General features: G+C 45.1%; 1 protein-coding gene across 1 annotated transcript in view; it reads left to right on the plus strand.

The window, feature by feature from the left end:
* Nucleotides 1-9,357: 9,357 nt before the first annotated feature.
* Nucleotides 9,358-24,989, plus strand: part of CDK5RAP2 (CDK5 regulatory subunit associated protein 2) — a 176,367-nt gene continuing 160,735 nt past the window's right edge. The window contains 3 exon segments of the mRNA XM_035723765.1: nucleotides 9,358-9,582; nucleotides 20,250-20,317; nucleotides 23,378-23,445. Coding sequence (XP_035579658.1) covers nucleotides 9,527-9,582; nucleotides 20,250-20,317; nucleotides 23,378-23,445 — 192 coding nt within the window. The 5' untranslated portion in view covers nucleotides 9,358-9,526.

The following is a 24,989-nucleotide window of genomic DNA, read 5'->3' on the forward strand; positions in this document are numbered from 1 at the left end:
CATCTGTCATTTCCTGACTTTAAAACTAACATACTTCTAAATAACCCATAGGTCAAAGAAAAAATGGAAAAAAGAAAGTATTTTAAACTGAACTAAAATGAAAACACAACATTTCACCTTTGTGGGGTGCAGCTGGGGCAGTGCTTAGAGGGAAATTAGGAGCACTGAATGTTTATATTAGAACAGAGGAAAGATCTCAAATCAATGATCTTAAAAAAAAGTTGAAAAGGAAGAGCAAAATAAACCCCAAATAAACAGAAGATATAATAAAGATAAGGACAAAAATAAATACAAAAGAAAACAATAGAGAAAAATCCATGGAACCAAAAGTTCGTTCTTTGAGAAATCCAAATAAAACTGATAAACTTGCAGCCAGAATCATCAGGAAAATTTTAAGAAGAGAGAAAGAAAGCACACACAGAACCGGTATCAGGAATGAGAGAGGGGCCACCACTATGGATCCTACTGACGTTAAAAGGATAATAGGGGAAGCTGAGCCTGTCATGAGCATGACCAGAAGGCGTGCACACGAGTTGTGTCTTTCCACAATGTCGGCTCTCTTCAGTCACAAAGCAAGGTTAACAATTATAGAGCAGGATTCCAAACCCGATGACATTTCACGAGGTGTTTAACGTGGCTTCTCATCGCACAAAGCAAAGCACAAGACAAGTCACACAACAAACAAGATAGAACAGGGGGTAGGAAGTTCAAGAACCAAACTCAAAGTCAGTCTGTGGGCGCGCAGTTGAGATAAGGCCTCGGTCCCGTCCAGGTCCATTCTCAGCACTTACTGCTTATTATGTTCAAGCAGTGAAGGATCTCAGTTCTTTTTGGAGATCGATCAGGCAGAAGCTTTGGCTGCAGCCGCTTTTTGAAGTGGTCAGACATAGAGAGATCAGTGTCTGAGGAGTCTACAGTTGGCTACAAAAATCCTCCCTTTTTCAAAGGGATTTAACCAGACTTGGGCCTTTGCAGACTTCGTTTCTGCTGGTTATCAGCTCTGAGTGTGTCATCAGCGGGTGCTGGTCTCGGCGATATCTGGTCTTAGCTGCAGTGCCCTCAGCTGTCTGCATCATTGCTTGACCGCTGCTCGACAAGTGACTCCATCGTGCTCTCCACATATTCCAATAAATTTGATGACTTAGGTAAAACAAACAGATTCCTTAAAAGACACAGACTGCCAAAGCTCTCTCAAAAAGCAATAGACAATATCTGTTAGAAAATAGAATTTGTACTTAGCAACCTCCTACCAAAAAAAAAAAAAAATCCAGGTTTAGATAGCTTCACTGGTGAATTCCATGCAGCATTTAAAGAAGAAATAATACTAATTCTACATAAACTCTTCCAGAGACAATATTTCCCGACTCATTCTAGCATTACCCTGATACCAAAACCAGACAAAAGCATCACAAGAAAACCATACTCCAATATCCCTCGTGAGCACAGACATAAATATTTCTAAGAAAATTTAAGCAAATTAAATACAATGAAATATTAAAAAGATAGTACTTCATGATTAACTGGGATTTATCCCATGAATGCAAGGCTGGTACAACATACAAAAATCAATCAACGTAATTCATACAGACTGGAAAAAAATTATATGATGATCATCTCAATAGATACAGAAAAAGCACTGGACCAAATCCAACATTGATTTATGATCAAGTTGATGATGATGAAGAAGATGATGATGGTACTCTGTCTACTCTCACGTTATCTGTTCAGTGTGATGACTGGACCATCTTCATCTGTTTAATCCCATTGCTAAGCACAGGCCCTGGTACCAAAATGAGCTCAATAAATACTGGCAAATGAATGAGCGAATCAGCTATATTGCAGTTTTTATATTGGTGGACATGGTGGAGACACATAAGCATACTTCAGTTGGTAAAGGGTTCGAATTAATGTAAGCCTGAACGAAAACGCAAACGGACTGTTATTTTGGGCAGCACCAAGTCACTTTTAACTAGGAATGTTTTGGGGGGTGACCCTGGAAGTAAATAGCACAGGATTTCCTTCCATGGAATGGTGCTGATCAAGCTCATTCGTTCAGTGAGAGAGAAATCTTGCCCACACACTGGATTGTGAATCCTCAAACATTTTGTCATGTGCTGACTGCGTAGGAAGCAAACTCAGTCTGATATATGGATGCCTTGGGTGCCCTCCCCTCCCTGCCTTTATTTTTAGTAGCTTGCAGAACCAAGAGGCTATCGCTCAGCTTTTTAATTTCCTCCAAGCATTTTCTAAATGAGCCATTGTTATCTTTAATCACCATGCGAGGGGATTATCCAGTTTCATTGGAAGAAGCTATTTTTGCCAAGAGATGAGATTCTTCCAGACAAGGATAAAGGTATTAATGGTTGTCTATTAAGATTCTGTTTTAGTTGAGATAATAATTCGGGGGTAATTAAGCAAATTGTATTTGGACCAATGGACCATTAATCTCCGAAGGAATCATCTGAAATGGAGAGGCTCTTATAGTCCGGAGCAAGAATCAGAGTTTGGTGACAGTGATATTTTGAATTTCCTTAATTAAAAGGAAAAGGTAGCAATGTGAACAGGTATGGGACCTGGGTAAAGAATTAACTTTATTTCCTTATAACACGCACCTCGCCTTTTTGTCTGAAAAGACAGAGATCATCACACTATTAAATGAAGGTGTTAAAGTATCAGTTAAGGGTGACAAAGAGGAGGTCAGCACATCTAAGCCAAAGGTTGCATTAGTAGTTGACAACCAAATTTCGCCGAGTTTCCCAGCAACCAACAATGTCTATTACTTAGCTGTTACCATCCAATTAAAGGAGGCGTACTGGAACGTCAGCAGAAAAATCTCTTTAACGGAATTCTAAAAAAACAACCCGTAGCAGTACGAAGAGCATCAGCTTTCTAAGCAGAGCAGTGCGGGTCCCAGTGCAGCCCTCGCAACCATCGGACCTTGGGGAAGTTAATGAATGGCTCTTAGTCCTCCTGTCCTTACCTGTAAAAGGGATGATGCTGAACTCAGGGTTGCACTGAGATTAAATCAAACCTTACACGGGCAGCACCCCGGCTCATGCTATGTCTACCATGAATGATACTTCCTTCATCCCTCCCTTTTGTTTAAGAGATCTTTAATAAAAGCTTTACCCACCCCAACGTGCCCCCCCCAAAAAAAAGCCATATTATTCTTTCTGTAATGAGTGGGGGGATTGGACTGCGGACCAGGTAGCTTGTTTTCTGAGTAGAAAACCAACCCACAGCCCAGTATTGGAGTAAGGCCACTCCTTGGTTTTAGGTATATTTGGAGTGAAACCAAACAGTTTTCTAAGTTGAATTGCCGCTGTTTTTGTGTTTTCAGCGACGGGGTGGGGGGCAGGATGGCATCCATAGGGGGCTGAGTGTTGTAGGCATCCTTGTGGTCCTACCAAGACAAATCTTTAATGACAGAAAGTGGACTAGTGGTTTCCTGAGGTGGAAGGGATATTCAACTGCATCCCAAGGGAGGTTTTGGGGTGATGGACATGCCTTATATCTGTGTGAATATAGTAGCCACTGGCCTCATGTGGCTGTTAAATTTAAGTAAGATCAAGTTTTTTTAAAAAATTCAGTTCCTCATTCACATAACCACATTTCCAGGGTTCAAGAGCCACACACGTACAGAGTTCCTTTGGGCAAGTCAGAAAGGATGCCCCTTCTTTGGAATGGATTCATCTTGATTAATTCCACTATCTTTTCTTGCCTACAGCTATTGCTGCTTTCCATATTCAGATGTGCAGCTGGGAAGGGTGCTGGAAAGTTCTCCCTGGATAATTTTCCCAAAGCCTTTGACTCTCTAATAGCCAACCTCTGGGTTTAGACACATGGGGATCTGGCTGTGGTACTGAGGATGATCAATTATGGGAGATTTTGATTTGGGGTGTGTCTAGGCCTTTTGTAAGTTTCCAACAAGCTCAGAAGCATCAGCTTTTGGGAACTGGGAGATTGAGGTCCAGGTTCCTTTTTCTGTCATTAGCTTTTGCTGTGTGACTTTGGGAAAACTGGTTCATGTCTGGAGCCTCAATGTCCTTATTCCTAAAGGCTAACAAACTTGTTTGTGTGTGAGAAAGCATCAAGGGATGAAAAATGTGATACGGGCTTTGTAAAGAGTGTTGTATCAAACAGTGATTTTATTTCTGCTGGACTTAAAAAGTGAGGGCCTTATGCACATATGACGTGAACAAGTTTGTATTTTCTTTTGCAGGGAATGGATCTTGCTTATAAAACACCTTTCCCCAGCCCCTCAGTCAGAATAACTCAGTTTCTTCTCTTTGTGCCCCTAAAATCTTACTGTTAGTTTTTTTAAAAGATTTTATTTATTCATTTGAGAGAGAGAGAGAGAGAGAGAGAGAACAAGCAGGAGAGGCAGAGGGAGAAGCAGGCTTCCCACCGAGCTGGGAGTCCGACGTGCAGCTCAGTCCCAGGACCCTGCGATCATGACCTGAGCCGAAGGCAGACACCCAACCATCTGGGCCACTCAGGCGCCCCTGTTAGTTTTCTTATACCAGCAAAGTATTGAAGATGTTTTACTTTGATTTTTTATTATGCATTTTCACCAGCTTCTGAAGGCAGGGGTAGCAGGAGCTCTGTGAAAGGCACCGCGGCTTCGTGATTAAGAGGGTGGGCTTTCGAATGAAGTGCTGGGTCCATCTGGGTCCATCTCTCATCTCCTCCACCTCACTGCTGTGTGGCCTGGCAAATCCCTCTTCTGTCTGAGCCTCAGTTTTGTTAACTGTAAACTGGAGTATAATCTGTCCCTGTTTCATACGGTTAATATAAGGATTGAATAGAGTGTTGATTAACACATGTCCAGCACATAGAAAGAGCTCATCAATACACAGTAACTAATATCAGTTATTCATGGAACATCAGAGCCAAAGAGGCCCTCAATGTTGCAGTCTGATGCACCGAGTTTACAAATAAGAAAGCAGGCCCTGAACATTGAATTAGCAGGTCTATGGTCATATCCTGTTGATGTGTGTTACCCTCTATACCTGCTGCTCCCTTGTTATGGAGTGTTTTTCGTTCCTCTTTCCATCTTGAATCAAAAGTCAGGACTTGAAGTGAATTTGACAAACCAGCATTGAGCACTGACTCTGTGCATGGCCTGGGACTCGTTTGGGCCCAGATGGCATCATTGGCTTAGTAACCCAGCATGCTCTGGAGAAGACAGTGGGTGCTTAAGGACTGCTGAGGGGGAGGGTTGACTGGGAAGAGCTCCTGAGAGCAAGGGGCTGGGGGGACATGCTAGAAATTCTGCTGGCCTTGGGACCAGTCAGACCTGGGTCTGGAACTTGGCACACCTATGTATTAGAAGGGCAGCTTGGCAAATCTAGGACAATTTGTGTAACAAAAGAAATAGGGATAGTAAAGGATTATAACCCATCAAATAAAGCAAACACCCATAAGTCCATATGGATTTCAATAAATAACTAACTGAGGGAGAAGAGAAAGCTCTTTCTTCCAGTAGAATTCCAGTTAAAAAATATAGAAGGAGGGGCGCCTGGCTGGCTCAGTTGGTGGAGCGTGTGACTCTTGATCTTGAAGTTTCGACTTCCAGCCCCACACTGGGTGGAGAGATTACTTAAAAATAAAATCTTTACAAAATATATAGAAGGAAAGATGAAAAGAGTAAATCACCAATTGGTGAATACACAGTCATTATTGTTTTAGGAAGGAATTATCCATGGATGCTAAAATTAGTGGGTGAAAGTCTGATGAAAAACAGGATATTCGCATAGTCTCAAATATCCCCTCATAAGACCCTTAACTAATGCCAAAAAGAAAAATAATAATCTTGCCATGGAGAATTTTGGCAGATACCACCCTAGCCAAGATCAGAGTTGATATCACCAATTAATGAGATGTATGAACGTCATCTGCCTCCTGAGACCCTGAGAAGGGCACAGCATCACTTTCGTGCCCAAAGTGCATTACCTCTCAATTTAATGATGAGGAAACACCACATGAACCCAAACTGAGGAACATTCTATCAAGTGGATGGCAAGACCTTTCCTCAGGTGCCAATGTCATGAAATCCAAAGACAGAGGCGCTGTCACGGACTGGAGGAGAGTCAGGAAGCACGATGACTAAACACAGTGTACAATCCTAGATTGGATCCAGGAAAAGGGCATTCACCGGAAAACTGATTAAATTTAAATACGGTCTGTAGTAAATAGTATTGTATCCGTGTAATTTCTTATTTTTGACAATCAGGCTACGGTTATGTAAGATGTTAATCTATTAGAAAGCTGGGTGAGGGCTATCTGGGGAATGCCTTGTACTATTTTTGCAACTTTTTTCCTAAGTCTGAAATTATTTCTAAATGAAAAGCTAAGAAAAATAGAAGGAAAGGAAGAGAGAAAGAAAGAAGAAAAGAATGTCTTTGGGAAATCTCTTCTCTTCCCTGATCCTTTCTTTCCTCATCTGTAGACTGGGGCCCTCACTCCAAACTCTTCAGAGTGGCCTGAGGATAAAATGGAACAGTGCAAAGCAACAGTGTGCATGAACTGATGTTACAAACTTATTCTTGCTGCTAGTCATGGCAGCTTATGTGTCTTGATGAGAAGCTTGAGCTGCTAAAACTTCAGGAGCGTTCTACCCTAATGAGAAACATCTGGCTGCAAGCTACTTCCTTCCAGCCATTTGCTATGACCTTGCCCAGCAGAATAATAATGCCAGCCTTGTGGCTGGGTGGCTGTTGTCAAGGAGATGGAGCCAGATAGCCCAAACAGCTGGGGGCAGTGACATCATCTTCAGGCTTGGCAGAAAGAAGGGCCGTGGTGAGACAGAGATGGGGCAAAGGGCTCGTCCCTGGCCACAAAAATGGGAAAAACAACTTCCCAAATAGGCCATCCGTTGTCAGTTGATTCTATTTTCAGTTTCCAGGTTCACCAAAGGGTTTAGCACACCATCCGGGAACATAGTCATTTGCTGGACAGGGCAATGGATTCATCATAAGGAGAGCTCCTCACAGGCTCTTTCTTCTTTACAGTTTTCAAAGTATCTAGTTAGATAATGCAGCTGTGTGAGCTCAGTGTTGTCTGCCCCATTTTACACATGGGAAAACCAAGGAGGAGCAAAAGGGGAACGGACCCCAGTCACAGGAAAAGTCGGAGGACTTTCCGGAGTCCGAATCTAGAACCAGACTTCCAGTCCTGCGATCATACTGCCCGCATCAAGATCCACCTTGTGGCCACCTTGCAGCAGTTACCCAAGGACTAGAGTCTGGTGAACACATCCCTGAAATACTGTTGTCTGGATGTAGACCTCATCTCTTAGTCCTACATTTTAAAGAGTAGAAAAACAAACAGATATGAAAGACAGGCTGCCTGAAACAATTAGGACATTGGAGTTTAGAGGGACCTGGGCTCCAATCCCAGCTCTGCAACTTACCCGCAATGAGACCTGGAGTGAGTTATTTTTACCTCTTTTGGTCTCTGTCTTCTCATCTGTGAGTAAAATGGGGATAACACCTGTACCTACTCCAGAGGACCTTTGTGAGAGTTCAGGGAGGTGGTACGTGTGATATGCTGGACACAGGTAATACACGAGAGATGCTCAAAATGTGTAAATCCTTGTCCTCGTTTCTTTCCTCAAGAGCTTCCATCTGCTGGATGGAAAGTTAGTGCCTTCATTTGGGGAGTGATGATTTGTGACTCAGCCTCCCTCACCAGAACAGAGTTGGCAGTGTGTTTGTAGCTTTGAAAGAAACACAAAGAAATCGCCTCCAGAGCGGTGAGGTCCTGAGACATCCATCTAGTCCAACCTTCTTATTTCAGAGGTGTAGAAACGGGCCCAGAGGAGTGGTCTGCAAAGATCACAGAGGGTTGGTGGCAGAATCAGGGCAGGCATCCTGACACCTCCAGCTTCCCTACTTTTGGACACGCTCATCTCTTTGGTTGAACTTAGCCTGTTCCAGGGCATCAAGGACTGTCCCTTCCCTGGGTCGGGGCATCTGATGTGCCGACTTGTTCCTGCCCACTCTCTCTTTCAGGCTGTTGTTTTATTGCTGATTCAGGGGTGGGTGAAGAAGAGGGACATGTGCAGGACCATGAGTTTTGTAGACTTCACTAAAGCTAATAAAGGGGTGGGGGAGGGATTTATGGGATTACCGTTGACAGGGCTACTAGAGATATCTCAGGTCATCCTCACATCCTCACAAAAATCTTGCAGGATAGATATTAGCCCCCACTTTCCAGATTGGTTGAATCATTCATTCAACATATATTTTAAAACGCCTTCTGGGTGGCAGACATAGTGTTGGGGATATAGCAGGGAACAATTCAGAACACAGTATCTGTCCTCATGGGGTTTCCTGTCTAGAGCAAAAGGAAGACTTTCTAAGAAACACAGAAATACGTAATTGCAAAGTGTGGTTAAGTGCCACAAAAGAAAAATATGGGTTGCTAAGAATACAAGAAGGGACTTGCTTTACAGTAGAGGATTAGAGAAGACCTCTTTTGGAAAGTACACTTACGTTTTAGCACACCAGAAGACTTGCACCTGATTATGGGGAAAGTCACCATCTACCCACTCCCCCATCTTTTCAAGTTATTTTCATCCAGGAATCTTCTGACAGCCCGCAGGGGAAGGTAGCAACTCCGAGATGAGGAGAGGGTGGTTGACTTCACTGGCCCAGCTCTATCAAAATTATCCATTTATTTGCTTGTGCATTAGGAAGGGCAACCAGGGTTACGGAGAGTCCTGATCTAGTTGGCAGGAGCCGTGGGTCTGGCTTTGACACTTTGGGCGATTCATTTCCTCTCTTTGGGCCTCAGTTTACTGATCTCAAGTGCGTTTGAGCTTTGGGAGATTGGAGGAGTGTTGGTGACCACCGACTCAAAGGGATGAGCTTATTTGCTTCAAAATAAGTGTGCAAAAGATACTGCTTGATTTGGGATCCCACAGGAAGGATTTTTCTTAAAGTTAGGCGGCACTTGTTTATCTGAATTTCAGCTCAAGGCAGAAGCCTTTTGGATGCACAGTATGATGACCCCTAAGGTTAGGGGGTCATTGTTCTAGAAAAGATGTTGGGTTAGGAACTCTAAGGGTCGGTCAAAGACTGGGTTTCCATCTCCCGCTTGAATTAACGGACCAAAGCCGGCCTTTGCCCTCAACAAAGATGGCCCTTGCCCAGGCCTCGGCCTGAGCGCCCTCACAAAAAATGGCAGCCTGCCTCTCGTTTCTTAGCCTTGCTGGCCCAAGTGCTAATGCTCTTGCCCTTAATCAAGATGGCACCCGCCCGTGCTTCTCTGCCCGGCCTCTGGGCCCGGTCTGTCGGCTTCACCGCGCGCGCCTTGATGACCCCGCCTCGTTTCCGTAGGAAGAAGCGCCGGGAAAGATGGCGGCGGCTGCGGTTTGAATTCCAGCGGCGCCGCCAGAGTCCGAACAAGAGCAGGATTGGAGGGGGCGGGGACCTGGGGAGCTTGCGGGTCGCGAAAGCGGGGGGAACCAGTCGGCCCCGCCGCCGCAGACACCAACGCCACCACCTCCTCTGTGTCCACGATGGACTCGGTGTTGGAAGAGGACGTCACCCTCCCCGGGACGCTCAGCGGCTGCAGGTGCGGCCGGGGCTTTGCAGGGTCGCGGTGACCCGGCCGGGATTCCGGCTGATGGGGGTACACCCTGACCGAGACTTGGGGTTCGCCCTTGAGAGTGTTTGAGGGCGTCCGGGCAGGGGCAGTGGGGGTGGGGTGGGGTCTGGGAGGGTGCGTGTCTCGAGGACCCAGCAGCTGATACTGAGTGTGGAGGGACCGGGGGTCCCGACCTACGTCACACCTGCCTCTTGTATTTCGGGAAATACTTTGAAGAGGGTGTGAGGGTCAGGTAAGAGGTTTTCTGAAGAGGGGGAGGAGGGGGACCCCTTGGCGTGTACCATTAGTAGGGACTGTTTGAGGAGGAGGGACCTTGGAGGTTTGCTTTCATTATGGGGAAGGTAGTTGGTGTGTCTGGACTTCGTTCGTGGGATCACACAGTGGCCACCAGGACGGAGGCAATGAAGTGCAGTGGTTAAGAACCTTGGCTGGAGTTGAACAGAATTGGGTTCAGATCCGACCCTTTAACCTAACTTGTTGTGTGACTTTAGTAAAGGGATTTAACCTGTTTCCCGTCTGTTAACATGGGACTAGTGGTAACATCCACCCAACAGAACTGGGGTGAAGATGACAAGAGAAGATGACTTCCCCACGATTTGCTTGGCAAGAGTAGTGTTTGGCACATAATCGGTGCTTAAAAAATGATCCTGTGTTATCATATCATTATCATCATCATCATCATCATCATCAGTATGACAAATTGGGGACTAATGGCTGGGAGTGGCCTCCCAATGGACCTGTCCCAAGAGGCTGTGGGAGCCCACATTGTCCGTGGGGCCTGGTGTCTTTCCTTTTGGTAGGAGAGCCTGACAGAGCCCTAGACTGCTCCAGGGCTGGGGCCGTTTGGTTTTTGGGGGCTCCTGGTGGAGAGTGGGAAGGATGTGGAGGAGAGCCCTGGCTGAGAATCTGCCGTGTTTATCCAGGTCTGCTGGGATAGGCTGCTGGTTTTAGTCACAGACCCTCATTGAAAGGGTGACCATGTTATTTATTATACAACCCGGGACACTTTTAAGAGTGAAATGGGCACAATTAATATTTATGTCTAGACAGCAGGCATAAACTGGTCCCATCTTGGGCAAACCCGGACAAGTGGTTACTCTGTTTATTGAGAACCTGTTACGTGTCAGGCACAGGGCAAGGCCCTTCACAGCTCCTGCCTGATTGCATCCTGTGGTAGTTCATCACGTCCCTTTCTCTTCATCTGACTGCCACTGTCCCAGCATAATTGGGGAGGACCTGTCACTTCGATTGTCCTCACACCTGTAATCGTCCTTTCTACTACAGTTTGAAAGCTTTGTTAGAGTGTAAATCCGACGGTCAGTCTGCTGCTGTATATCTGTTTAGTGCTTCTCATTGCCATTAAGATAAAGTCCATTAAGGGGCGCCTGGGTGGTTAAGTCGTTGGGCGTCTGCCTTCGGCTCGGGTCACGATCCCAGGGTCCTGGGATCGAGCCCCACGTTGGGCTCCGTGCTCTGCGGGAAGCCTGCTTCTCCCTCTCTCACTCCCGCTGCTTGTGTTCCCTCCTCTCTCTCTCTCTCTCTCTGTCAAATAAATAAAATCTTAAAAAAAAAAGATAAGGTCCATTAATATTCTCCGCTCTTATTATCTCTGTGCCAGTTGACCAAGCCCTTGGGCTTTGGGACCCAGACCTAGGTGGGTTTCAGTCCCAGTTCTGTATTTAACAACCTGTGGTCTTTGGCAAGTCACTCGCTCTTTGGGAGCCTCAGTATTCGTCATCTGAAAAATGGGTGAATCTGAAAGGATTTTGACCAGTGTCTGACAGAGTAACAACTCAGCAGATGCACACATCCCTTCCCTTGCCTCCCCTTCTTGCCTTCGCTGCATACGTTCCTGTGACTGATCTCTTACCTGCTTCAGGCCCTCCCTGACCCCCCATCACCCTCAGGATGTTCTTTAATATAGCTTCTAACGCCCTTCATCAGCTGGCCCCATTTACCTCACTGACCCGCTCTGTCCCTCCTTTTCTCCTCCCCAACACTTGCCTCTGCCTGGCTGTCACACTCTGTCACGAGTGGCCTTGCCTTGTTCATTCTTACCGTTGGATCTCTGCACTTGCTCTCCCTGCTGCCTGGGTTGCCTTCCTTTCTCCCCTGTGCCTTATTAACGCCTCTTATTTTCCAGGTCTCGCTTCGATTTCAGTAGGAAGCCTCTGCTGACATACCCCCATCCCCACCTGGGCCCCCTGTGCTCTTCCAGCCACCCCCGCCCATCACTGACCCCATCTCAGCCCTTATTTACCTCACAGTTTTTTTTTTTTTAAGATTTTATTTATTTATTTGAGAGAGGGAGAGCATGTGCACAAGGAGGGGGAGGGGCAGAGGGCGATAGAGAAGCAGACCCCTGCTGAGCATGGAGCCCAGTGCAGGACCCTGGGAGCATGACCTGAGCCGAAGGCAGACACTTAACCGCCTGAGCCACCCAGGCGCCCCTACCTCACTGAGTTTTATTGACTAACGCTGTTCAATAGAAATATAATGTGAGCCACATATGTAATTTAAACTTTTTTAGGAGCCACAATGAAAAAGTAAAAAACAGGTGAAATTAATTTTAATAATATATTTGATTTAACCCAATATTTCCATATATTATCATTCTAAGTTGCAAACAATAAAAAATTATTAATGAAATATTTCAGTCTTTTTTATCTTACACTTTGAAACCTGGTATGCATTTTTATACTTACAAGCACTTCTTGATTTGGATTTACCACATTTCAAGTGCTCAGTGAGGGTCTGTGACTAAAACCAGCAGCCTATCCCAGGTACACGTGGCTGGTGGTTCCTGCATTGGATGGTGCAGGTACAACTGTCACGTGCCTGTCTCCCTAATTAGGCTCTGACCTGTTGGAGAGCAGGGGCTGCGTTTTGTTCATCTTTGTAATGCCAGTTCCTAACCTGGTATGAGGCACATAAATGGGAGGTGACGGTATTATCCCCTTTTTACAGGTGAGCACACTGATGCTCAGAGAGGTGAAGTGAATGGTCTGGGATTCCATAAAAATGTACATGATTGAGCCAAGATTTACTTTATTCATTTATTTATATTATTTAAATTTTAGTAGTTGACATTTGTGCAATATTGGTTTCTGGAGTAGACTTCAGTGACTCATCACTTACATACAACACCCAGTGCTCATCATAACAAGTGCCCTCCTTAATGCCCGTCCCCCATCTAGCTCATCCCCCACCCACCTCCCTCCATCAACCCCCAGTTTGGTTTCTGTCAGTTACGAGTCTCTTATTATTCGAGCCAGGATTTCAATCCAGGCTTACTGACTCCAAAGCCTGGCCCTCGGTACCTGTCCTGCCTTCCACCTAGCTCTCTGAACCTGAGCTGAGAGGCCTCTGGGAGGATTGTAGGGAGCTGTTGGCACTGGAACTGCCCTTAAAGAGTGGCAGAAATGTCCTGAGCAAGACAGGTTCTCCATTAGATGGTCACAGTGGAAGAGAAAAATCCCTGGAATAAAATCATCTCTTTTTATACTAATAGGAGCACCCTTCTGCTTGGTAATTTCCAAGCCCCAGTTTTAGAGACTAAACAGGAAGTCCAGTTTGTCCTCAGACCTTTGTTGAATCAGGTCGATATGCGTCGTTCTCTCCAAACTTGATCACCTGTGGGTGCCCCAGAGCGCTCCAGGCCTGTGAGAGTCAGGCTCAGATGCCAGGCCTGGGAACCTTGTCCAAGCTAAGCCCCTTTACTGAGTCCTGCTTGGTGGTTTTGGAAGAACCAGTGCTTTGTATTCAGGGTGACTGGGTCTGAATCCTGCTTCAGCCACTTACTGGCCGAGTTGCTTTAGTAATGCACTCAACCCTTCTGAGCCTCGGTTTCTCTTCAGTGATAATACCTACTTATCGGGTGACTATGTGGATGGAGCAAAGTTGTATGTATTCTGTGCCTGACACTGGCTGGGGGTGCATGAAATGTTAGCTGTTTTAGTTCTCTTGTTAATGGTGTTGCATGGTTTCCTGGACAGAATCCTCGGTGCCCACAACCCTGGATTTGTCCCTTTCTTTTCATGCCGAGGGTTCTGCCTCTGCCTCACTGTGAGCTTCTGAAGGCCTGGGCCCAGGTTCGTTCGTCCATGGGTTCCTCCAGTGCATGGCCATTAAGTGCTTGGGTAAATGAGGGGTAGACCAAAAGGAAACGATTTCCTGCAAGTTTGTACACAATCGTATGTTGTCAGGCAAAGAATGCCTTCATGGACTTTTGTAGAAGGAGGTCGAGAAAGAGGATGGTGGAATGAAATTTTGGTGAAGGTTTGAAGGCTTGATCCAGGGCTGAGCTTGGATCAGGGGGTGCCTCTAGGCTTGAAGTTTGAGGAATGTGTTCCCAGTCACCAGTATAAGCTTAATGAGGGAAGGGAGCATGGCTCTCTTGTTCCCCACCGTATCTTTAGACCTAGAACCATGTCTGGCACATAACATAGTAGAGGATCAACAGATATTTGTTGAATGAGTCAATTTTGTTGAGTCTCTAAAAAGATAAATGCCATGTAAATACAGGCTCCATATTTATTAGTGAAATGCTTTGTAATCACTCTGAGAAAGTGCACACACACAGTGTCAACTGGTATAGTCAACTGGTATAATACCAAATCGGTATTTGGTATTTGGTATTAAAATTTGGTATTGGTATTAAAAATATGCCCAGGTGTGTTTTTTAAAAAACAACTTTATTGAAATATAATTTGTATGCCATAAAGTTCACCCATACTATTCAGTGATTTTTTTAGTATATTTACAGAGTTGTGCAATCATCACCATAATCTCATTTTGGAATACTTTCATCATCTAAGAAAGAAACCCTGTGTCCATTAGCAGTCGCTCCCGGTCTTAGCTTGGCTGATGTAACAAAAATGTCATAGACTGTGGCTGATTTACAGATGACAGAATTTATTTCTCCCAGTTCTGGAGACTGGAACTCCAAGATCAGTGTGCCAGCATGGTTGAGTTCTGGTGAGAGCCCTCTTGTGGGTTACGGACTGCTAACTTCTCATTGTTTCCTCTTACAGTGGAGAGTAGAGAGAGGAAGCAGATCTCTTGTAACCCTTGTAAGGGCACTAATCCCACCCTCATCTAATCTTAATTACCTCCCAAAGACCCCACTTCCTAATACCACCACTTGGGAGGGGGAGTAGGGTTTCAACCTAGGAATTCTGGGGGGACACAAACATTAATAACACTAGCTATTACTCCAGCCCTCTTATGCCCCCAGCCCTAGGCAACCACAGTCTACTTTTTGTTCATGGATTTGCCTGTTCTGGACATTTCATATAAATGGAATCCTATAATGTTGGTCATTCGTGAGGTTCATCCATGTGGTAGTACATTCCTTTTTATGGCCAAATAATACTCCGTTGTATACATGTACCACGTTTTGTTTATTCATTCATTGGCTGATGACATTTGGGTTTTTTTCTGCTTTTTTGGCTATTATGAATAATGTTGCTCTAAACATTTATTCACGTATAAGTTTTTGTGTGGATGTGTGTTGTCCTTTCTCGGTGTAGACCTGGGGGTAGAACTGCTGGGTCGTATGCTAACTCTGTGTATGTTTGACATCTTGAGAAACTACCCAACACTTTTTACACTCCTTCCAGCAGTGGATGAGGGTTCTTATATCTTCACAGCCTCGTCAACTCTTGTTATTGTCTGTCATTTTGATTGTGGCCAGCCTCGGGGGTATGACATGGTATCTCCTTCTGGTATTGGTTTGTATTTCCCTAATGACTAATGATGTTGAACATTATTTCTTGTGTTTCTATAGCCGTTTGTGTACAGTTGACCCTTGAACAACACAGGGTTAGGGGTGTGATGTCCTGCGCACTGGAAAATCCACGTGTGGCTTTTGACTCCCTCCCCCCCAAACTTAACCACTAGCCTATTGTTAACTGAGAGCCTGATTCATAAATAGTGGATTAACACATATTTTGGGTGTTATATGTATTATATACTGTATTCTTATAGTAAAGGAAGCTAGAGAAGAGAAAATGTTATTAAGAAAATCAGTAGGAAGAGAAGATACATTTACGGTACTGTATGGTATTTATTGAGAAAAACATCTGCATGTAAGGGGACCCGTGCAGTTCCACTCATGTCGCTCAAGGGTCCACTGTATTTTCAAATCCTTTGCCCAATAAAAATATGTGAATATGTTTTGAGCCAGCAATTCCACTTCCTGTTTTCTTAGAGAAATTCTTATGCACCTGCACAGGAGACCTGTATGAGGATATTCATAAAGCATTGTTTGTAAAAGGAACAACTTGGAAACAAATTGAACTACCATCAGGGGATCGGGTAAACACACATCCTTTCACCCCTCCCAAAAGTGAATTTCAGACTGTGACCCATTGGCAGCTTGTGAAATTCAATAGGTTCGTAGGTTGCAACCAGAATTTTAAAAAATGTAATGGTACCGAATACAAAGCATTTCAAGAATTAAGGCTGATACATTTCCTTCTCTGGGTCGCGGTCAGTCAAGTTTGAAAAACAGCTGTAGAATGCTTTGTGGGAGTTAAAAACAAGAAGGTAGATCTATTTGTACTGTCATGAAAACGTCTTTGGGACACATTAAGTAAAGAAAAGATGCTGCAGAGTAATATACACAGTTTGAATGCATTTGTCTTGTTTTTAAGCCACAAAATAAAACTGTGTCCCTATATCTGTAAATACATAGAAAAAAGCCTAGAAGGATACATGTCTTGCTGACAACAGTGGCTACTTCTCAGGAGGCTACTGTGGGAGGGAGGAGTGTCAAGAACTTTAGGCTTGTCTGTATTTTTTTTTTCCTCCCACTCCCTTCACCCATTTGCCCCTTTCCTTCTAGCAACCACCAGTTTGGTCTCTGTGTTTATGAGTCTGTTTCTGCTTTTTTGTCTGTTTGTTTTTTTGTTTTTTTAGATTCTCTATGTAAGTGAAATCATATGGTATTTGTCTTTCTTTGACTTATTTCCCCTAACATAATACCCTCTAGGTCCATCCATGTTACAAATGGCAAGATCTCATTCTTCTACATGGCTGAGTAATATTCCATTGTATCTATATGCCACATCTTTATCCATTTGTCTGTCGATGGACCTTTAGGTTGTTTCTTTATCTTGGCTATTGTAAATAATTCTGTGATGACACAGGGGTGCATATCTTTTCAGATTAGTGTTTTCATTTTCTCTTGTTAAATGCCTAGTAGTGGAATTACTGGATTATCTGGTAATTCTAGTTTTAATTTTTTGAGGAAACTCCATACTGTTTTCTACAGTGGCTGCACCAGTCTGCCTTCCCATCAGCAGTGCAAGAGGGTTCCTTTTTCTCTACATCCAAAAACAACAACCAGCACTTGTTGTTTCTTATCTTTGGGGGTCTAGCCATTCTGACAGGTGTGAGGTGATATCTCATTGTGGTTTTGATTTGCATTTCCCTGTTGATGAGTGATGCTGAGCATCTTTTCGTGTGTCTGTTGGCCATCTGTATGCCTTATTTTGTCTGTGTTTTTTGTATTTATATATTTCTTTACTAATTAAGAATAAATAACATAGAATGAAAAATGAGTTGTTAAAAGACAGACAGAAGTGTGTGCACTTGGTATACTTGTTTTCTGAATGTGGTGCCCAGTTCCAGCCACGGCTCTCCCAACACTTTACCAATGAAGCGCTTAGTCCTCCAGGCCTTCCTGGGGCTTGTGGTGTGAATGCACAGCGGCTGCCACCACACACGGCACAAAAAGTGATTGTGCCTTTTGGGTGGTGGTAGAGCCAGACAAGAGGGTGAAGTGGTGAAGTGCAGGTGAGCATCGCTTCATTTGCTCAACGCATAGTTGACAAAAAGCAGCCTCGGTGAGGGTGCTCTGTGCCGATCACTGGAAATCCTCTGCTCTGGTTCATTTGGACCTTTCCACGTTCCCCCGGAGGAAGGCGAGGGGGCACCGGGGCGGGGGTGGGAGTGTAGAGATTAAGAGCAGTGGGGTTTGACATCAGGCCAGCTCGGGTCTTCCAGCTTTCTAACTTTTCTGAGTTTCTGTTTTCCTTGTTTAAAAAAAAAAAAAAAAGCAACATTTAAAAACCACCACCCACCACAGAAGGACTGTGGTGAGGCTACAGTGGGGCTGCCTGTCCTGAGCCTGGTGCCTGTTCCCCGTGGTCACCCCACATGGTAGCTTGTTGGGATTATGCTGTATTGGGCTTGTGGGGAAACCGGTGCTGATTAGGTGCCACGTTTGTCTAGGAGCTTTGGGTGGCCCGGGCACAGGTTAGTGAGTGCAACGGACCCTGAGAAACCTGGATTTTGGTCTCTGTGTGGCTGAGAACCCCTTGTGATTTTGAGCCAAGAGGTTCCTTCCCCTTTGGGGCCTTCGTCTTCCCCCATCGATAAAATTGTACCCACGCCCTCTGCTTTTGCTTGCATAGTTCTGATTTCTCGTGGGGCTCCTTGAAACCCCAGCCTCAGTCCCAAGGCTAAGAGCGAATGATCCGAGTGGGACGAGGGAGCTCCTTAAAGCTGGAGGGTGGCTGGAACCTACAGGAGATTGCAGATGACAGAGATTCATAGCATTATAAAAGTGGGTAGGTAAAGCCCAAGTGGAAATTTGGCAGGAACCAGGCAGGAACTTCTGCATTAAATAGTGGTTTCTTTTCGTAAATGGGATGTCAAATGTCATTTTTTCAAACTTCATTGTTTGCCTCTTAGAAACTTGTCTAAGACCAAATTCTTTGGCTTAGCCTGCCATGTAGTTTTCCATTGTGGTTGATCTTGGCTTGAGTCATTGATGGTCCATCTCAGCTAACGGTAGTTAGTGGCTATGGTAGAGAGAACCCCAGATCGGGAAGGTACAGACCAGACTGTTGGCTAAGCTTGACCAGTAAGCTGGTGTGGGACTTTGGGCCTTTGGGCCACCATCTGCAAAAGGTGCTGGTTGAACTTGATTTTAATTTTTTTTTTAAGATTTTATTTATTTATTTGACAGAGAGAGACACAGTGAGAGAGGGAACACAAGCTCTCATAAGGGGGAGTGGGAGAGGGAGAAGCAGGCTTCCCGCGGAGCAGAGAGCCTGATGTGGGACTCGATCCCAGGACCCTGGGACCATGACCTGAGCCGAAGGCAGTTGCTTAATGACTGAGCCACCCAGGCGCCCACTTGATTTTAATTTTTAATATTCAATTTAGAGAATGGAGTTTGTTCTTTTAGTGATGGTTACTGGAGAAAATGAAGAAGTATAGAAAATTAAAAAACAGGAAAATAGCTCTCATTTTCCTACAAATGATGATTTTTTAATATTTCCTTTATCTTCTTATGGATGCATAGCCCACCTAGTTTAGTGTACATGTATTTCTTTTTCATAGTTGAAGGCATAGTCTCCTGAAGTTTTTTTTCACTTATCTTTATAGCAGACATATTATATCATCATTCTCTTGTTGTTGGAATCTTATGATACCCAATTTTTTGCTTGGTTCTGATCATGAAGGTCCATTCCCAACTCCAGAATGGTGATCAGGCAGAATTGTCCTCAGTACAGGATGGATTTGGATTTAGAAACATGGAGAGAGCAAACTGCCGGGAAGTCAAGCTGAGCGTCCATCAGCTCTTCGTTTATAGCTTGGGACAGGAAAGCATTATTGGAGGTTAGACAGAAAAGGCTTGGGTTCTGGACTTGGTTGTCCACTTAACTGCCGTGTGACTCTGGCCAGGCTACTGAAATTATCAGCACCCTAGTGCCTCCCTTTGAAAATGCAAGGGCTCTCGGGGCACAGGCAGCTCTCACGATGGAGAATCTTTTATAAATTTACAAAGCGCTGGTGGTTTCCCGGTGACAGTAATATTTTGCTCCCATTTATGGAGTGCCCACAATGTGCCAGGTGCCTTGCTGGGGACTTTGTGTCTTTGATTGCCAGTGACTTACGAAGTAGCTGCTGTTCACCTTTTACGGATGGAGGAGGTGGGGCTGGGAGAGGTATACGGCAGAGCTTAGAACAGAATCCAGCGTACTGGCTTTTGTGTCAAGCCATACCTCCTGTTACGTTTAGTTTTTTCTCAGTGTCTCCAGATCCTCATGTAACCGATTTTTATAATTCAACCAGTAAAATTTCTTGGATCAGTGGATTTTGTATTTTTGTGTGACATTTTTAAAGCATCCGAATTGGTGCCACGTTCTTGGAAGCTTAATTTTTGGTTGTGGTAGGCGTATTAATAATGACAATAATAGTAAAGACAGAAACAGTAGATAACCACTTATTGAGTGCTTACTACGTGCTAAGTGTCATAAACATTAACTCATTTAATCTTTATAGGGAGAGGGTGGTATCCCCATGTAACAGGTAAAGCGAGACTCAGAAATGTCTTTAGCTTACAGTGCCTCTGCACCTAGCATATATACGCTCCACAGAACACTTGATGTCTGAATGAATGAACGAATGACCATCCTCACTGAAGGTCACTCAGCTATTAAGTGTTAGAGCCCCAAAGCCTGAGTTCTTCACCCTTGCGCTGTATGTCTCCCAGGTAGCTCAGCTGTGTGTTGCTTGTTGCCTGTGGCCTGATGATTGTCAAGTGCAGTCCAGGCAGTCCTCACGGTCTCTGTTGTTCAAACACTAACTCATGTCTTCCTGCCTATGCTCTCTCCTAGTGGCCTTGTTCCCAGTTTACCAGACGAAGTGGATGGCATCAGCCCCATTGCTGGTTTGGGAAATGGTGGTAAGTATACAGAGCCGGGCATTCTCCTGACCGTGGGGGCCTTTAGGCCTTGAGCCCAGGACTGGGCTTTGAAGTCCCTGGGGCCCAGAGCCTACCCTGGCATGGCCAGGTGCTCTCCGTAGGTGCTCAGTGTTTTATGTACCTATTGAATTGCTGTTTACCTCCTTTCATAAACACTGGCGTGGAGGAATTGATGTCCTTTAGGCCATGTTCCATGAGCTTTATTTCTTGCTACCAGGCTCGGAGAGATTCAGCCAGCATTCGCCGACGTGGGCGGCTGCATGGGGGCTGGGCGTTGAAGTGAGTGGGTCAGGCCTGGAGGATCTGCTGGTCTCAGCCGCCAAGCGGCTGGGGGCCCCACGTGCTGCTGAGCGTCATTGTGCCGAGGCCTTCCTGGCAGGCTGCTGCGTTCCATTTGCTGGTCGAGGCCCAGCATTCCTACACGGGCCTGCCCTTTGGAGACAAATAGTTGGTTAGACCACAGGAGACGGCGCTGAGTAAATAAGCAGTCTATTGTGTTTAAGCTGGATTAGGAGGAGACTTTCTGTGGGGCAGTTTGGCTTTTGCTAAGCATTCTTCATAATTTTTGTTTCTGAAAGAAGCGAATGCTCTCATAAGTGTCTGTAGTGTAGGAAGTGCTAATAATTTGCCTTGTTAAAATATCTCAGAGATATTTTGACTTGTGTTTTTTTTTTTCCCTCTTCTCCAAAGTGATAAGACGTGCAGAAGGAAGAAGTTTTTAGAACAGACAATATCAGTGTCATGAGGTTTATTTCTGGAGAATATTTTAACTTATAGGCCACCTTCAGGTTTTCCTTCAGAACCTGTTAACTTCTACCTTAAACACAAAATCCAGCAGTTTTTGGTCTTCCTGTACACAGGCAGTTAGAAGTGGAAAATTGATAGGACTGCTCTTTGCTTCAGCCCATAGTGTACGTTGCTTTGTGCCAAGCCCTGGGCTAAGTGCTGGGATTCAACCTTGAACATGGTTACGACCCAGTCTGGAAGATAGAGAGTTCAACAAAGAAATGTCATGATAAATCATATGATTGATGTGATGAGCAAAGAAAAAAGGTGCTGTGAATGGGGGTGAGAGGGAGCTGGGTCAGGCGGTGAGGGGGCAGGGGGAGGTGGGCCCCGATGTGGGGGAGCTGGGTCAGGCACGAGTTTCTTAAAACACTGATATTGGAGCTGAGACTTGAGGAATGAGTAGGACCTAGGTAGGGACGCAGGCGTAGGTGACAGAGCATGGCCTGTCTGAGAACCAGGAAAACAAGCCTGTGTGCCCTTTGCCTGGTACACAGGGCTCTTGACAGTCTGCCCCTCCCCACCTCCTGAGCCTCTTTTGTGCTCAGTGGTTTCTGAAGGCCACGCCTACCTCTGGGCCTTTGCTTGTGAAGTTTCTTCTTCCTTTTCCCTTCCTCTGTTCTGCTGCCTCTTTAAGACTCAGCTCAAAGCTCACCACTGTCTTGGCTCTTCCCAGGCTCACTTCTTGTGCTTTCCTCTCCGAGCTTGCATATTTCACCTATTTCAGTTCATTTATTCCTGTTGGTGACTTTAAAACATCCAGGATCAGATCACTCCTCCCCTGCTTATCATCCTGCCACCTGCTCTAAGCCACCTTGGTCTCCAGTCTATTCTGACTGGTCCCCTGGTTTCCCTTTAAGTGCCCTTCAGTCTGTTCTCAGCAAGGCAGCCAGAGGGAGCCTGTAGAAACCTAAGTCCAGGCATGTTACCCCTTGGCTCTGAGCCCTCTGGCGGCTCCCCGTCCCGAGAAGAGCCTGTAAGGCCATGCGCAGTCTGTCCCCCAGCACCTCACGTACCTCCTCTCCTGCGGTCCCCTTTGTTTATTGCTGGTTCTCACGTGCCTGGGGCTTCTCAATTTGCTTTTCTCCTCAGGTCTACCCAGCTGACACCTTCTCAGTGCGGCCTTCCCAATTTGGCCCCCTGACTTAAAATTGCAGTCCTCACCCACGTTGGATCTTTCCAGTTCTTAGCCGCTTAAGTGTTCTCCATAGCCTTTCTCACCGTCTCACATCCTATATAATTGTCCTGTTATTTTGCTCATTTCCATCTTCTCTCTCTCGAAGATCAGCTCTGTTTGTTTCCTGATGTAGCCTCATCTAGAATGGTGCCGGCCAGAGAGTAGGCCCTTAGTGCATATTTGTTGGAAGAATGGATTCATTCATTACTCCGTGCACATGCACCCAACACCGAAACAGCGCCAGGCACTTTGTGAACAAGGTGCCAGTTTGTTTACCCTCTTGTCTTGCCCCCTAGATCAGAGCATTTTGGGCACAGGCTCACTGTCTCCTTCACTGTTCTTTCCCCAGCACCTAGCATGGTGCTTGGCACACAGTAGGTGTGTAATAAATGTTTGTTGGAAGAAAAGAACTGTGGAAAGCTTTGGGCATTGGCCAAGTCTATAATCACCCTGAAGCAGGGATGGGCACTTTTCCAACCTGCTGCCTGCATTTGAAAATAAACTTTTATGGGAACACAGCTTCCTTACATATGAATTGTCTGTGGCTGTTTTTTGTGCTACAACAGAAGAGCTGACCAGTTGTGACAGATTTTAGGCTTTGTTTATGGCCTACAGAGCCTAAAATATTTATCTTTTGGCATTTTAAGAAAAAGTTTGCCAGCCCCACTCGGTTAGATCTGCTTTAATCGTGGATACATGAAGATGGTGTTCTGCTCAGCAGAAGAACTTCAGGACCAGCACTAAGGAAGTACATATCAGCACAGTTCGGCTGGGCCGCATGCCCAGGGCAGTTTTTGGGTTCGTTCTCTGACACGTTACACTGGGGCTACTTTAGGTAATTTGTAAATATTTGAAATATAATGGTTTAGAGCTTTTCCTAGACTCAAGTCAGTAAATCACAACAGACAGAAAGTGCCAGCAGAATATACTGTGGCAGCTGTTCATGTGTTTGTTTTTTTTTTTTTTTTTTTTTTTTTTTTTTAATTTTCTTCTTTTCTGGGCTCTATCCCCTAATAGGGATCCTGGGCAGTTTGCATACCGTGCCCTTTTCCTTTGTCTGCTTTACCTTTTCATAGTGCTCCCCAACGTGTCAGAAGAAACGGTGTCTCCCACCAGAGCACGGAACATGAAGGACTTTGAAAATGTAAGTGGAGATAACCAAATCATCTTCCCTAACAAATCATGTCTGCGGCCGCTGTCCAGCCAGGCCTGGGGCGGGGTGGGGGGCGGGGCGGGAAGCCATATTTCTCAAGAAGTGTCGAAGCTGGATAATGCCAGAGTTGGGGGCAGTGATGTGTCTTGTGGGTGTTCCGTACCTATGCAGTCAGCCCTTTTGTACACGGGCCAGACACGGGTTCCGCCAGGATCAGCAGTTTCCGGCTTTGGGGAGTTTGGTGTCCTTCTGGTGTCCCAAACATGGGGATGTTCCCAGACCACCCAGTGAGAGGAGCTAACATTTGCCGAAGGCTTCCCTGTAACGTAAGGAATGTTACTAATGGTCCCCATTTAATCCTTGCCAGAACTCTTTGAGATATTTTATATTATCCCCATTTTACAGATAAGAAATCATAAGCCTAGGAGAGACTCATTTACAGTCACATAATACTCGGGTGGCGGAGCCAGGATTGGAATCCAGGTTTTTAAGGATTCCAGAGCCATTATTCTTCCCACCGCCTTGCGCCACTGCCTTGCGCCACCGCCTTGCGCCACTGCCTTGCCTTTTGTAGGCTTCATCTTTGTTGCTGTTGAAGGAGACATGAGCAGCCTGTACCCAGGGCTGTGTACAGAGTGTCTGAGGACGGGTTACATGGTGATGGATTTGGCTTCCATGCTTAGTGTCTTCCAGCATTGTGTCTTTCATTTGTTAGTGGAGGGAACAGGAAAATGAGGTTATTTTCCCAATTCCAGTTCTCCTTAACAAGTTACCTGTTCAGCGCTCTCATTTATCATGGGAAGAATTAGACCCTTCTTCATTTGTAGCCAAATGAAATCCATACTATGCAAGACACAGGAGATGTTTATCAGGGAGAAGATGGAGGACGGAGAGAAGGACGTTCCACAATTACGTTTCTCTCTCCCCGGTTGTCTTTACAAAACAGAGTGGTACTGTCTCCAGATTTAATTTAGAATACTCATTACTGCTAATAGTTATCTGCAAACCACCAGTGACCAATTGAAGAAATGACTTGTCAGATCTCTAATGGAAACAAGTAATTTCTGAGCTTTGAGTTGTTCTAATTTCAACTGTACAACTCGATCTATGCTGTGGGGTCTGGGGCCTCAAACAAATGAGATTTGATTATTCCACATCGTGTATAATTAAAACGTGCTCTGCTATTAAATGGCTGTTCCTGTTTTATCATAAGAGTAATAATAGCTACTGTTTATTGAGCTCCTGCTCTGAGCTGGGCACTTTAAATGTTCAGCTCTTCATGTGCATTCCTTTAATATAAAAGCAGCTCTGCAAGATATGGAGTTATTTAATTTTTGAAGGGCACCATTTTGAATTTTATTTCTAGATGGAAAAACTTAACAGAATCTTAGAGTGTTGGTTTCGCACTTTATCGCCTGCCTTTTGACCTGGGAAGTATCTGAGAAGTGAATCCAACCCTCCTTATATGTAGGTCGGAGACACTGAGGCCCAGCATGTGGCAGGTGGGGCTGCTCTGGGAGGCGGTCTCTGCTGTC

The sequence above is a fragment of the Zalophus californianus genome, chromosome 13 (genome assembly GCF_009762305.2).
Source record: "Zalophus californianus isolate mZalCal1 chromosome 13, mZalCal1.pri.v2, whole genome shotgun sequence".
Lineage (NCBI taxonomy): Eukaryota > Metazoa > Chordata > Mammalia > Carnivora > Otariidae > Zalophus > Zalophus californianus.